Source organism: Tachyglossus aculeatus, chromosome 10 (genome assembly GCF_015852505.1).
Source record: "Tachyglossus aculeatus isolate mTacAcu1 chromosome 10, mTacAcu1.pri, whole genome shotgun sequence".
In the NCBI taxonomy this organism is placed as follows: domain Eukaryota; kingdom Metazoa; phylum Chordata; class Mammalia; order Monotremata; family Tachyglossidae; genus Tachyglossus; species Tachyglossus aculeatus.
The window spans coordinates 18313226-18329034 of record NC_052075.1 but is presented as its reverse complement, the minus strand read 5'-3'; the positions used below and the strand labels follow the sequence as shown (position 1 = coordinate 18329034).

Here is a 15809-nt window from a genome sequence, read left to right as displayed (position 1 = left end):
CTCTCTATTTATTTCTGTCTGTATCTCTCACTTCCCCTATACAAAAAAAGTCTTCCTCAGCTTCTGAGCATTTGTAACAGTTGATTAAACCCCAGGCCCACTCAGCCTGAACCCAACATAGCACATTATGTTAACGCTGCACTACTATTGAGAAACAGCATGGCTTAGTGGATAGCACACAGGCCTGGGAATCAGAAGGACCTGGGTTCTAATCCTGGTTCCACCATATATCAATCAATCAATCGTATTTGAGCGCTTACTATGTGCAGAGCACTGTACTAAGCGCTTGGGAAGTACAAATTGGCATCACATAGAGACAGTCCCTACCCGATAGTGGGCTCACCATATATCTGTTGTGTGACCTTGGGCAAATCACTTAACTTCTCTGGGCCTCAGTTACCTCATTTAATAATAATAATAATGATGGCATTTGTTAAGAGCTTACTATGTGCAAAGCACTGTTTTAAGCATTGGAATAATAATGATGGCATTTATTAAGTGCTTACTATGTGCCAAGCACTGTTCTAAGCACTGGGGAGGTTACAAGGAGATCAGGTTGTCCCACGGGGGGCTCACTGTCTTAATCCCCATTTTACAGATGAGGGAACTGAGGCACAGAGAAGTTAAGTGACTTGCCCAAAGTCACACAGCTGACAAGTGGTGGAGTGGGATTTGAACCCATGACCCCGACTCCAAAGCCTGTGCTCTTTCCATTGAGCCACAATTTGTATAATAGAGATTAAGAGTGTGAGCCCCATGTGGGACAGGGACTTTGTCCAACCTGATTAACTTTATCTACCCCAGCAACTAGAACGGTGCTTTGAAAATAGTAAGTCCACTTGTTCCAGAGCCCTGGTGTTCCCTTCTCAGGTCTGCATGGACTCTGGCACCCTGTGGGAGCTACAGCAGACTCAGCACCGAGAAATTTTAAACATATAAAACTATCCAGTTCTAAATCTATCTGGATGGAGAGGAAGGGATGCATTTGGAGATGTTGTGGAGAAAGAACCACTTGTGGAAGCTTTGTTAGGAAAGGAGGCTGGTACTTCTGGGAGATCTAGACTACCCTTATTAATGCAGCCAGCATAGTTAATAATAATAATAATTAATATTATTATTATGGTATTTGTTAATTAGATTCAAGAGGTCCTTCCCCCTAGAAAAATGCTCTAGGGTTTTGTGGAATTGGGGTACTTCCACAAAATGGTATCTGTGATGGCACCCCATTAAGGTGCAGGTCTTGGGTAATGCATATAACATCACATGTGTTCCCCTTGTCCAGTATTCAAGATGAGCTTACAGTGAGCTTACTGTCTGGAGGGAACTCAATAAGTATTATTGATGATTCTGATAATGGAGAAGACTTTCTGTTTCAAATATACATAGGTGGCCCTGGTTCTCCCAGCACAATTCATTCATTCAGTAGTATTTATTGAGCGCTTACTGTGTGCAGAGCACTGTACTAAGCACCAGCTCATCATCTAATCCCGGCACTGCCACATTTCTATTGTCTGACCTTGGGCAAGTCACTTCTGTGTCTCAGTTGTCTCATCTGTAAAATGGGGATTGAGATTGTGAGCCCCATGTGGAACAGGGACTGTGTCCAACCCGATTTGCTTGTATCATTCCCCATGGTTAGAATGGAGCCTGGAACATAATAATAATGATAGTTTTTGTTAAGCACTTACTATGTGCCAAGCACTGTTCTAAGCGCTGGAGTAGATACAAGGTAATCAGGTTGTCCCACGTGGGGCTCAGCGGAAGGAGCACGGGCTTTGGAGTCAGAGGTCATGGGTTCAAACCCCAGCTCTGCCCCTTGTCAGCTGTGTGACTTTTGGCAAGTCACTTAACTTCCCTGTGCCTCAGTTCCCTCATCTGTAAAATGGGGATTAAGACTGTGAGCCCCCCGTGGGACAACCTGATCACCTTGTAACCTCCCCAGCACTTAGAACAGTACTTTGCACATAGTAAGCGCTTAATAAATGCCATTATTATTATTAATCCCCATTTTACAGATGAGGAAACTGAGGCACAGAGAAGTTAAGTGACTTGCCCAAAGTCACACAGCTGACAGGTGGCAGAGGTGGGATTAGAACCCATGAGTTCTGACTCCTAAGTCCATGCTTTTTCCACTAAGCCACACTGCTTCTCTAACATAGATCACGGTAAGGGTTTAAATACCACAGTTACTATTAGTAGTATTAGTATTAATTTTTATAGTAATACTACTACTACTAATAAAAACCTAATGAGCTCCCAGCTGCATTGGAAGCAATACCTAGTGAAAGCAAATTAATAAACCATCCCTGCCCTCTAGTGATGCTACATTAACATGAACAAAGAACAAGCAATCCAAAGAGACAGATATACCTCTCTTGCGAGTCACCCCTCATCACTCCCAGAAGAATGAGACATTTTATTCTCAATATGAACACTGGATTTTCAACAAGACAGAGGCAAGAATGAAAGCTGGATTTCTTTTTCTTAGGGCCACCCCTCACTAACCCACCCTCTAGTCCATCTCCTGTGGTGACTGTGGAGCTCCCCCAGTCCCCCAGCTTGCAAGGCATGAATGTGAAAGAGGAACATAAATATTATTTTATGCACACATCTTTGAAGCCTGTGTAATTAACCCTCAGGTTTGTTTATGGCTCTGGGGGAGTCCTTTCAGCTGTATGGATAAATTCCTTTCCTTTTTCCCCTTCTAGACTATAAGCTCCGCACGGGCAGGAAACATATCTACCAAGGGCTTGGTTCAGTGCTCTGAACACAATAAGCACCCAATAAATGATGGACTCTTTGTGACTGTAAACTCCTCCTCTAGACAGTAAGCTTGTTATGGGCAAGTGACATGTCTGCTAAATCTGTTATATTCACCCAAGTGCTTAGGATGATGCTCTGCACACAGTAAGCAGTCAATAAATGTTATCAATTGATTGTGAACAACCACTCAAGAGCTGGTGAGCCTAGTTTATTATACTGTACTCTTCCACATGCTTAATACAGTGCTCTGCACACAGTAAGCACAATTAACTGAGTTGTCTATCTCCACCAGAAAGCAATGCTGTTTGAGTGAACGGGCAGGTGTCAGATAGGGTTCCCGTTCAATGGGCACGACTTTGATGGGTCTGGAAATAGGGCTGGTTAGTTTGTGCTCACCACAAACGCAGAGGCAGGAATCATCTTCATGTCAATGTCTATGGCCACATCTGCAGGCCCTCCCAGGGCACTGCATAGGGAGAGGATGAAGGATTCATACTGTCCACAGTTGGAGCAGAGTAGGGAGGGCCCTGAGAGACAGGGCTGTCCAGCAGTTAGGGATGAGGAAAGCTTGAAGTTTTCAGTCAGTTATATTGCTGAGCACTGTACTAAGCATTGGGAAGAATACAAGAATGAACAGACACATTCGCTGCTCACAATGAGCATACAATACATTCCCTGCCCACAAAGGAGCTTAGTCTAGAGGGGGAGTCACATATTAATTGGCTTAATCCCTTAAACCAAGAATTCACTTTGGGAAGGGTGTTTAACTGAGTATGGCTTAGTGGCTAAGGCACGGGCATTAGAAGGACCTGAATTCTCATCCTCACTCCACCACACGTCTGCTGTCTGACCTTGGGCAAGTCACTTCACTGTGCCTCACTTACCTCATCTGAAAAGTGAGGGATTAAGAATGTGAGTTGCATGGGCTTGGCACCTAGTAAGCACTTAATACCATTAAAAAAAAAAAAAAGAACCAGAGAGTATATAGTTTTGACAGTTTTTATTCACAGCAGGTATAGCTCTGGACATAAGAACCCCATATCCACTTATTCTAGACGGGGACCAGATACTCCAGGAGCCAACTTGGCTGCCCTCCCCTCCCCCAAACTGAGCTTGTCAAACAGGTACTCTCCCAGGCCACTCTGGGGCCCTCCCAGCCGCTGCAGGTTGGTGATGTAGTCCCCCAGCTGCTTGATGGTTGTCACCTGCTGCTTCAGGGGGTAGGATCTGAGGAAGTCACACAGCTGGGAGGGTGGGAGAACACATTTACTAGGAGCACAGCTAGCTGTAGATCTCCTGGTCCAAATGCAAACAAGCTTAGACCTGAATTCAGGTGCCAAATATTTCAAGGGTGCTTCCTTAATGATTTGTACCTCACAGAATAAGCAGACTCAGATGAGGCAACTTCTTTAGTTGCTTGGTTTTCTACACCAGGCTTGGCATCAGTTCATAGGAATAATCCCCATAGAACTCTCAAAAAGGTCACATGGAGGAGGTAGCAAAGGGCTTCCTCATTGTCATCATCAATTGTATTTATTGAGCACTTACTATGTGCAGAGCACTGTACTAAGCGCTTGGGAAGTACAGATTGGCAACATATAGAGACAGTCCGTACCCAACAGTGGGCTCACAGTCTAAAAGACTTCTCACTTCTATTCTCACTTCTATTCTCCTCCTGAGTACCTTTATATATTTCCACCTGACCTTTAAACATCTCCCCCCAATCAAGAAGAGCAGCTGTATTGGGTTAGAGCTGCTTCTGTCACTCACATGTGGGTCGTCTTTGTCCTTGGCCAGGGTATGCAGGTCCAGTAGGCCTTGGTTCAGCATTTTCTCCAGCTTCAGGGCTGACTGCAGGGCCTCCAGTCCAGTTCCCCACTCATCCTGCTCCGGCTTCTGGATACACAGAGACCCTCACTTTTCCCGTGATGCCCCGCGCTTCCATCCCACACTGCACCTCTAGGTAGAAGCTGTTTGATTTTGGTAGTGGCCAGAGCTTTTCCCAACCCTCAAAGGGAATGAATCCCAAAGTAAAGTGAATTCAGGGCGTATAGATGGCAGCCTTCCTGGGTTCATGCCTTACTCCCAACGACTCAACTACAGACTTATTTCAGGGAATTTCTTCCCAGGAAAGTGGGGATGTGGTCCATATCTCTCTAGTTCAGCTCCTTATCTAGAGAAGCTTTTCCTCATCCAGCAGTCTTAGCCCCTCAGTGAGACCTCCCTCCCCACCCCAATTTCTCCCTCTCAGGAGACCACTACTTCAGAACTCTCAAAGTCTAGCATCAGGTCTGTCCCATAGGACATTACCCACACAGCAACTGTGACTTGGTCCAATCCTACCTGGATATCTTTCAGGAGGATTCGGCCTCCTCGCTGGGTCTGGTAACTCAAGAACTCCTCCGCTTGCACCTGGGCCTCCTCCGACTGCTCCCGCAGGAATTCACTGAAGCATCCCAGGGCCACATCATCCCGGGCGAAGTAGTGGGACTGGAAGGAAAGGAGACTGGCAGCTCAATGAAAAGTCTGGGACAGAGGTGGGGAAACAAGGATCCAGCATAGGCAAGAATCTTTCCCTAGGCTTTAATGATGACAAAGAATCCCGCAGGGACCCATGGTGGCCAGGAATCACCTCAGTCAGAAGTTGCTTTAGGGAATTAACAAGTCAGAGAACACTGTAGTTACCAAATGGAAGTAGATGGGAATCCCGCCCTCACTCCTTAAGTTGATGGTCCACAACAGGCCTCCATGAGGGGATGGGGGCTAGTTCTCAACCTCCCCTACTGCCTGAAGGGACCAGTTAGATGTCTGTCTAGTACAACCCAGTGAAAACTCATTTTAGAGTACTGATTCCATTTGTATGCTGCCTAATCAGGCTCTTCCCATTTCTTGAGTGATTTTTTCTTTGGCTCCCATCAGGAGCCAGGCCTAAAAGTTAAAGTACAGAGCTGGCAGGACAGAGAACCTGGATTCTAATTCCAGTTCTGCCATTTGTCAGCTGTGTGTGACATTGGGTAAGTCACTTCACTATGCCTCAGTTATTTTATCTGTAAGATGTGGATCAATACTGTGATCTCCATGTGGGACATAGACTGTGTCCAGCCTAGTTTATGTCTACCTCAGTACTTAGTATAGTGCTTGGCACATAGTAAGCACTTAAATACCCTAAAAAAATACATGCAGGCAGGAAAAGGGGTAGGAGGGATAGTAGCATCTTCTCCCTAGATTTTCTTCTTGCAAGGGAGCAGGAGAAAGAAACACAATCCAGCTGATTATTGAAGACAGCTATGGGCAAATTTACTCCTTAAACCATTGTAGCTTTTTACACCATACAAGATCAGAGGGATGTGGGTGAGGAGAGAAGAGAGTGGAGAGGAGGTCATTCAGGCTGGTAGGACAAACACTCACCATGGACAAATAGACATAGCTCACAGACAGCTTCAGAGTCACCATATTATTGATGGCTGCTTCACAGTCAGTGTGGAAGTTCTGGCTCACCTGAGAAGCCATACTGAAATAAAGGCAGGAAACTAAACTACAAAGCGAGCTAACCCCACCTCAACTGGCATAAATACCATCCTGGGGGGGAGGGAGCAGGTGAGATTGATGGCAGCAGCCACCAATCGGCAAGTACTTCTAGTCCTTATCTCTCCAATCAGTATTGTGATTGGCACCTGGTGGTGATGCCTACAAGGGAGATGACACCTATAGCCACGCACCTGCAACTCTTGGACCAAGGACGTTAAGGAGCCCAGAAGGAGCTGGAAGAAAAGGAAGGGTCCAAATAGGAGGTCCAGTACATTTCAGTAAGTCAAATGTATTTATTGAGCTCTTACTGTGTGAAGGGCACTGTACTAAATGTTTGGGAGAGTACAATATAACAATAAACAGACACATTACCTGTCCATAATGAGCTTGCAATCTGGAGGGGGAGATAGACATTAATATAAATGTTACAGATATAAGCATAAGTGCTGTGGGGCTGAGAGCAGGTTATGAATAAAGGTTCCTATTTCAACATCCTACGGTCAGGGGCTCGAAGTGACATCGTGGTCCCTGGAGAAGCAGTAATGGTGGTGAGTGGGTGGTTGGGTAACTGAGGTTGGAGTTCACAGCCTGCTTACCTCTGGGGAGGTGGGGGCTGATGATCCCTATTCCATGTTCTCAATGGGTCAGTCCCTCCCCTGCTGGGGCAGGACAGTGGCCTTGAGGGAAAATCCTGGACTCTAGGGGTTTGATGAGCCCCATGGACCGTGCTGTGACCCCTTTTCCTCGACACTCAGTGTAGCACTGTAATAACTATGACATCACAAGTAATCATGGCCTTGGGCCCTCTAACTGCTTGTCTGGGAGAGCTGCTACCAGGATGAGCAGATCCTGGTCAGCTGCTGGACTATCCCTCTGACTCCAGAGAGCCCCTGACAATTCCTCCAGGCTTCATGCAATCTGGTTTAGCTTCCACCCTGATCCTACTGCCCTTGAGTTTCCTGGAGCCATTCTGGAGCTCGGTGCCCTGGGGCTAAGAGCGCCAGAGGCGACTCTGGATACTACTTTGAACTCAGGGTTGGAGGCTGAGATGTTGGAGAAGGTGGTGGGGGGACTGGAGGCTGTGATGGTGGGGGACGTGAAGGTTGAGGCTGGAGGCTGGGGTGGTGGAAGAGGCGGAGTCTGGGTTGGAAGCTGAGTTTGGAGGCTGTAGGGGTGAAGGACATGGCTTCTGCCTTGGGCCACTGGAAATCCAAGTACTGTCCTCCTAACTGTCTTGGGCAAGAAGGGAAGGCAGGATCGTGTTTTCCCCTCTGTTCTCTCTCTCTCTCTCTCTCTCTCTCTCTCTCTCTCTCTCTCTCTCTCTCAGTTAAAACAACCCATAAATCTTTGTTTTTAGAGATTCACATCTCTTTCCTTGTTAGAACAAGAAGCAAATTTATCCTGGACTACCCAGCTATTGTTCAGGTACGACAGAACCATTTGAGTTCTTAGTATTCTGCTGTTAGCTTAAACGAATGATTTCATTGTGCTTTTTAACAGGAATTTTGGAGTGGTTGGGGATAGTAAAAAATGCATCCATGAAATGATCAAGGGTAACCATTTGTCTCCATTTAGGTAGGGTAGCCTCTGCAACCCTGAGACATTTGAACATCTTATCAGGAATAATAATCATTCCCAACAATTCCATTTCTCCATCTTCTGTGCAGCTCCATAGCCTCCTCAATCCTTGGCAGGAGGGGCTTATCTTTTAGGAGGTCATTTCTGGCATTGATCAACCCTTCCTTCATTCCATGAATGCCTCAGAGCAAGAGAAAGGGAGGGAAACATATTATGGTGATTCCATGAGAAGGATTTTGGGAACTGTAATCCTAGGAGACTCCGAATGGGACAAGAAGTGTCCTCTTGCCATTACCCAGAATCCTCCAGGACTACAGCTCCCATTTGCTGTTGCAGGGGAAAAAAAGCAATAATAATAATAATAATAATGGCATTTATTAAGCGCTTACTATGTGCAAAGCACTGTTCTAAGCGCTGGGGAGGTTACAAGGTGAACAGATTGTCCCAAGGGGGCTCACAGTCTTAATCCCCATTTTACAGATGAGGTAACTGAGGCCCAGAGAAGTTAAGTGACTTGTCCAAAGTCACACAGCTGACAAGTGGCGGAGCCAGGATTTGAACCCATGACCTCTGACTCCAAAGCCCGTGCTCTTTACATTGAGCCATGCTGCTTCTCTAATGCCATGAGGTCATAATGTGCCAGTGTCATGATGAAACTATTCTGAGAGAGTGAGTCCCAGTTTTCAAAAAAAGTGATGGTCATTTCATTTCCTTTCTCCCTGATGTGAGCTGGTGGTTAAGATTTCCCCAAATTTCCTGCAGCTTCGGCTGGTCATACTGAGTGTTGGGCTGGGGCTCTGACTGGATTTTACAGCAAGAATGATTGAGGGGAATTTTCTCAGCACTTTGTGCGGTTTGTGGCTGTACTGTGACTGGGCAAGTGACCAGGAATGGGAACAGGTCAAAGAAACATTCTGGATTTAAATTCTGGTCTTGATGCAGTGCACCAGGTCTGCCTTTTCATGTCTGTAGAGACAAGACATTGAGTTATTTGGCTCTGACAAAGCTCTGGTTACCAGGGAATCAAAATCTATAGTTTGTAAACTCCTTCCTTGCAGGGGATGTCTCCACTGGTTTTTTTGCACTGTACTGTCCCAAGCACTTAACACAGTGCATTGCACACTGTAAGCACTCAACATACACCACATCAATAATCGGTGTGGCCTAGTGGATAGGGCACGGGCCTGGGAGTAAGAAGGCCTTGGATTCTAATCCCAGCTCTGCTATTTGTCTGCTGCGTGACCTTGGGCAAGTCACTTAACTTCTCTGGGCCTCAGTTACCTCATCTGTAAAATGGGGATGAAGGCTGTGAGCCCCATGTGGGACAATCTGATGACCTTGTATCTCCCCCAGTGCTTAGAACAGTGCTTGGCACATAGTAAAGACTTAACAAATACCATAATTCTTCTTATTATTATTATGTAGGACCAGGACTGTGTCCAACCTGAAAAGTTTGTATTCACTCCAATGCCTGGCACATAGTAAGCACTTAACAAATACCACAGTTATAATTATTATTATTACTATCCTTTTCACTGAATGAGCCCCCAGACATGAGAAGCTGCAAGATGTAATGGATAGAACACAGGCCTGGGGGTCAGAAGGCCATGAGTTCTAATCCCACCTCCACTACTTGCCTGCTGTATGACTTTGGGCAAATCGTTTCACTTCTCTGGGCCTCAGTTACCTTACCTGTAAAACAGGGATAGACTGTGAGCCGCACATAGGATAGGCACTGTGCCCAACCTCATCTGCTTTTATCCACCCCAGGGCTTAGTACAGTGCCTGGAATTTAGTAAGCCCTTAGCAAATACCACTAGCATTATTACCATTATTCATGGCCACCCATTGCGCTGTGATCACCTAGGCATGAATATTTTTGGGACAGGCCATTGCAAGCTAGATACATTGTTTCTAATCAATCAGTCAGTCGTGTTTTTGAGGAACTGTGTGCAGAGCAGTGTACTAAGCATCTGGGAGAGTATAATACAACAGAGATGGTAGACGTGTTCTCTGCCCATTAGGAGTTCACAGTCTATAGGGGGGTTAAAAAACCCTAACCCTTAAGGATTTGCATATTTATCCTCTAGGGATGCAACTCTGTCACCCAGAGCTTCTATAAATGTGACGGTAGCTGGGGATGGGACCGATCAGCTTCAGACAGGTCAGAAGGATCGAGATGGTGTCCCCGGCCCAGCTCTTCGGGCTCCTGCTGCTCTGGGTCTCAGGTGAGAGAAGACTGGGCAACAGGAGCAAGGGAACGTGCCTTGAATCTGGAATCACTCAGGGGCCCTGGGACTGGAGGGGTCAGAGGGAAACTGTAGGGGACGTATGTGGTTGGGATTACCGGTGACCCCCGAGAATAATGCTTTTGAATTTAGTTTAGCCCCATCTCTGTGCGTTCACTGTCTTACATGGAGATTTTTCTTTCACATGTGATTTCAGACTCCAGTGGGCAGATTACGGTCACTCAGACTCCGGACTCCCGATCAGTGTCTCCAGGAGAGATGGTCACCATCAACTGCAAAACCAGTTCTACTGTTACCAATTCTGCTGGCAGTTACTTAAGCTGGTACCAGCAGAAGCCTGGACAATCTCCTAAAATACTCATCTACAAAGCCTCCACCCTCGCCTCCGGGGTCCCAGCCCGGTTCAGCGGCAGCGGGTCTGGGACTGATTTCACACTAACCATCAGGGGTGTAGAAGCTGATGATGCTGCAGACTATTACTGTCGGCAAACTTATAGTTACCCGCTTCCACAGTGCTCCGGCCCCGTACCAAAACCTCCCCCCCATGACAGATCAGCGATGCTTGGCTGTCCCAGCTGCTCTCCCTCCCCCTGCAGCTGCTGTGGGGCTCCTCAGACCCCATATTCCTTTGGCTTGTTTAATGAAGGGGTTTCCGGGTCCAAGGGAAAGAGAGGGTGAGGGTGGCTCCCAGTTATTTTTACAGTATTTGTTAAATGCTGATTAATTGCCAGGCACATAGTGCCGGGGCAGATACAGGATAATTGAGTTGGATAAAGTCACTGTCTCACACAGAGTTTATGAACTTAATCCCCATTTTACAAATGAGGTAACTGAGGCACAGAAAAACCTAGTGACCTGTCCAAAGTCTCACAGCAGACAAGGGGAAGAGCTGGGATTAGAACCCAGGGCCTCTGACTCTCAGGCCAATGCTCTTTTCACTAGGCCACACTATTCCTCTAATACTTGGTAACCCCCAGGACCCGTTAGTTCCACAGTGGCTGCTCCACAACACAGGGGACTGATATATTGCTGCTCACTGATTGGCAGAGACTCTGCCAGCTCTCCCATGCACTGTAGGAAAGTCCCTTTTCATGTTATTAAGCGCTTACTATGTGTCAGACACTGTACTAAGCACTGGGATAGATACAGGGCTGGGCACAGTCCAAGTCCCACATGGGGTTCACAGTCTAAATCTCCATTTTATAGATGAGATAACTGAGGCACAGAGAAGTGAAGTAAGTTGCCCAAGGTCACACAGCAGAACTCAGGTCCTTCTCACTCCCAGGCCCGTGCTGTATCCACGAGGCCATGCTGATCTCCCCTCTGTCTCTCTTCCTTCCCAGGGGAGCTCACGTTGACCTGACCCTGAAATGGCATTTCCAGTGTTCTTGACACAAAGTTGTGATATTGTTGGTCTGTCTCCTCTCCCCCTAGACTCTCCCCACTGTCTTTGGATCCTCCAGGGCACTGGAAATCTGGGGAGAAATAAGTAATGTGGCTCAGTGGAAAGGAGCACGGGTTTTGGAGTCAGGGGTCATGGGTTCAAATCCCACCTCCGCCACTTGTCAGCTGTGTGATTTTGGACGAGTCACTTAACTTCTCTGTGCCTCAGTTATCTGTAAAATGGAGGTTAAGACTGTGAGCCCCCCGTGGGACAACCTGATCACCTTGTAACCTCCACAGCGCTTAGAACAGTGCTTTGCACATTGTAAGTGCTTAATAAATGCCATTATTATTATTATTGTTATTTCTTTGTGTGTTGCCATGGATGGACCAACCGTGAAAGGGAGGAGGCCCGGCACCAAGCTGTGGGGACCCAGGGGTGGCCCCTGAAGTCCACCAAGGGACCGGGAGTGTCTGAAGCCATATTGGGTTAAACCACTGTGAGAAGCAGCATGGCCTAGTGGATAGAGCACAGGCCTGAGAGTCAGAAGGACCTGGGTTCTAAGCCAGTCTCTTCCAGTTGTCTGCCATGAGACCTCAGGCAAGTCACTTCTCTGTGCCTTGCTTTTCTCACCTGTAAAATGGGGATTGAAGCTGTGAGGCCCACATGGGATAAGGACTGTGTCCAACCTTGATTTGCTTGGATCCATCCTGCCGCTTAGTACAGTGTCTGACACTGTATGGCCCTTAACAATTTTATTATTATTATTATTATTATTATCATTATTATTATTATTATTATTATTATTATTATTATTCAAAGCCACCAGAGGGCAATGTGACCACTTAGTCATGAGTATTACTGGGACAGATCATTGCAAGCTAGATATGTTATTTCTGATCAGTCAATCAATCAATCATATTTATTGAGTGCTTACTGTTTGCAAAGCACTGTACTAAGGGTTTGGGACAGTATGATACAACAGAGTTGGTAGATGTGTTCTCTGCCCACGAGGAGCTCACTGTCCATAGAGGGATTAAAAAACCTTACCATACCTTAGGATTTGCATATTTATCCTCCAGGGACACAACCCTGCCACCCAGAGCTTCTATAAATGTGAAGGTGGCTGGGGACGGGACCGGTCAGCTTCAGACAGGTCAGAAGGATCGAGATGGTGTTCCTGGCCCAACTCCTTGGGCTCCTGCTGCTGTGGGTCTCAGGTAAGAGAACAGTGGGGAAAAAGCAGCAAGGGAACATGCCTCTGGGGCTTGAGTCTGGAATCATTCAGGAACCCAGGGACTGTGGTTGGGATTGCCTTTGGCCCTGGAGATAATGCTGTTGAGTTTAGCTTAGCCCCATCTCTGCATGTTCACTGTCTTACATGGATAATTTTCTTTCATATGTGATTTCAGACTCCACTGGGCAGATTACGGTCACTCAGACTCCAGACTCCCGATATGTGTCTCCAGGAGAGACGGTCACCATCAACTGCAAAACCAGTTCATCTGTTACCAGTTCTGGTAGTAGCTACTTACACTGGTACCAACAGAAGTCTGGAGAAGCCCCTAAGCTGATCATTAAGTATGCCTCAACCCTGATGCCTGGAGTCCCGGCCCGGTTCAGCGGCAGTGGGTCTGGGACAGATTTCACTCTCACCATCAGAAGTGTGGAAGCGAATGATATTGCAGACTATTACTGCCAGCAGGGTTATAGCTACTCTCCCACAGTGATCCAGCCCCATACAAAAACCTCTCCCGACTGGCTGATCGGTGATGGTCGGCTGCCCCAGCTGCTCCCCCACGCCCTGCAGCTGTGGGGCTGCTCAGAGCCTTTGGCTTGTTTAGATGAAGGGGTTACTGGGACCAAGAGAAAAGGGGGTGGCTGAAGGTTTCTTCCAGATTCTTGGTAACTCCCAGGGCTAGTCCCTGCTTCACCCACAGTGGCTGCTCAGTAATTCCAGGAACTGATAGTCAATCATATTCAGCTATATTTATTGAGCACTTCCTGGGTGCAGAGAACTGTATTAAGCACTTGGGAGAGTACAATATAACAATAAACGGACACATTCCCTGCCCACAACGAGCTTACAATTTACTGACTGGCAGGGATTCTACCGGCCCTCCCAAGTATTCCCTTCTTCCCTAGATAGATATAGACCTACTAGTTCAATCTAATAATAATATTTTTTATATTCTTGTGATGGTATGCAGCCACAAAGACATGAATTGTGGATATCCATGCTTTTGGGTTATGTCCTATATAGGTAAAGAATATGTCACCACTGGTGAAATTGACTTACAGGTTGGGAATGTCACTGAAAAAGCTATGCAGGACCTGACATAATAATAATAATAATGGCATTTATTAAGCACTTACTATGTGCAAAGCAGTGTTCTAAGTGCTGGGGAGGTTACAAGGTGATCAGGTTGTCCAATGGGGGGCTCACAGTCTTCATCCACATTTTACAGATGACGTAACTGAGGCACAGAGAAGTTAAGTGACTTGCCCAAAGTCACACATCTGACAAGTGGCATTTGAACCCACGACCTCTGACTCCAAAGCCCGTGCTCTTTCCGCCAAGCCACGCTGACATACCAGATCACACTGTGCATACAGGTAGACTGTCCACTGTTGTGTTATTTTTGTTGTATGCTGTTTTTGTGGTTGTCCCCTCAATACTGTACGCTCATCTTGGGGAGGGAACGTGTCTATCAACTCTGTTATATTGTACTCTCCCAAGCACTTAGAACAGTGTTCTGCACACAGTTAAGTGCTCAATAAATACCATTGATTGGCTGTTAGCAACACCTGATACTTCTCTTCCCTGCTACTTAGAATCTGAGCTCCATGTGGGACCTGATGATTTCATACCTACCTCAGTGCTTAGTAGAGTGCTTGGCTGTCACAATTATTATAGCACATCCTCAGCTCTACCATAACCACCCATGATGGCAGGAAACAGTCTCTATTTTGGGCCAATTTTATTTTTAAGCAACTTTGAGAGTCCAGGCCTAGTGCCCTGAAATGTATTTTATAAGGTCTACAACAACTGTAGAAGCCTTGGGACTATACCCTACACTTTTCCAGTATGAAACATGCTGCAAAGATTATGTCTCCTGTGTACCAGGCATGGTGATTCCACAAAGAGTGTGGGTAAAGTAAAAATAGAAATGTTTGCAGTATCTGTTTGCATCTTTCCCTTTTCTTCCTCCAAGACCCAGGATCCTTCCTGCAGCTATTGCCCTTCAACTGAGTTAGTAATGCCCATCCTCAGCTGGGAATCATTTCCAGTCCCCAACCATCATGTTGATTGGAGACTTGGTGGCTGGATGTGCTTGGTGACTGGTGATCATAGCTGCCAATCTGACCATTTTCTCCAGTGGAGTGGGGGGTATTAATGCTGGCTTGGAGAGGTGCCTAATTTTAAGTTGCTTCTTTTTCCTCTAGACCCTTTCTCAGCTGGTAATCATTTCCAGTCCCCAGCCATCATGTCGATTGGAGACTTGGGGGCTGGAAGTGATTGGTGATCATAGCTGCCAATCTGACCATTTTCTCCAGTGGAGGGGGGAGTATTAGTGCTGGCTTGGAGAGGTTGCCTAATTTTAAGTTGCTTCTTTTTCCTCTAGACTCTTTCACTCTCAGCAGAGCTGCTTAGGTGAGCCAGAACTTCCACAGTGACTGTGAAGAAGCAGTGGAGTTGTCTGTGAGCTCTGCCTACCTGTCCGTGGTGAGTGTCTGTTCTGTTAAGCCTGATTTATGGGATTGTGAGCTAGCCTACTGTGCCCTTTGTTTCAATTTGGCTCTAAAGGTGTCTGATGTGTGCCAGCTAAACAGAAGTGGAAGCCTTGGCTATAACTCAAGATTGTCATTGTACATGTGAATAGCTACCTTTCTCTGTAGTGCTCTAAAATATTTTGTTAATGCCTGTGGCTCTGTTCATGTGGGAGAGGTACAGGCTGCCAGCTGGGAAAGAGGGTAGGGCCAGAAACTGTTGACTATGAATGTATACACACAAAAACATACACACCCTCCTTCTCGTAGGCTGCCCAATCCCACCCTGGACAGGCCCTAAAACAGAATCTGAGTTGTTGGTTCACAGGGATCCTGCTGTGTATACTCTTTCAGGAGGCCCCCTAAAATGAAAGACTATTTTTTTCTTGGTATGTGGTTTAGAGGTGCCAATGGGAGGGAAACTAGTTGCCCTCCAGTGTGTATCTTCTGATTCTGGAGTGAAGCCTAACAACTGCCCAAATTCCCTGAGCCTTTAAGGAAGGGGGTGAGTCCCTAACCAGAACAAATGTCCTGAA

General features: G+C 46.5%; 2 protein-coding genes across 2 annotated transcripts in view; both read right to left on the bottom strand.

Moving 5' to 3' along the window:
- LOC119933567 (immunoglobulin kappa light chain-like) overlaps positions 1–15809 on the bottom strand; it is a 28808-nt gene that overhangs the window by 8993 nt on the left and 4006 nt on the right. The window lies entirely within an intron of this gene.
- On the bottom strand, positions 3749–6963 carry LOC119933561 (ferritin heavy chain A-like). The gene is made up of 5 exons (XM_038753110.1): positions 6888–6963; positions 6172–6274; positions 5107–5253; positions 4534–4659; positions 3749–4007 (listed from the first exon to the last, which is right to left on the bottom strand). Exons 2-5 carry the CDS (start codon positions 6271–6273, stop codon positions 3810–3812), a joined length of 573 nt encoding a protein of 190 aa, XP_038609038.1. The 5' UTR covers position 6274; positions 6888–6963; the 3' UTR covers positions 3749–3809.

What these genes read in the sequence shown, in the direction of transcription:
- LOC119933561 (XM_038753110.1), bottom strand. Translation starts at nt 6,273, where the DNA reads ATGGCTTCTCAGGTGAGCCAGAACTTCCACACTGACTGTGAAGCAGCC. An exon ending in GCTATGTCTATTTGTCCATG is followed by an intron (nt 5,254 to 6,171) that starts GTGAGTGTTTGT and finishes CTTTCCTTCCAG; the next exon opens with TCCCACTACTTCGCCCGGGA. An exon ending in TCCTCCTGAAAGATATCCAG is followed by an intron (nt 4,660 to 5,106) that starts GTAGGATTGGAC and finishes CTGTGTATCCAG; the next exon opens with AAGCCGGAGCAGGATGAGTG.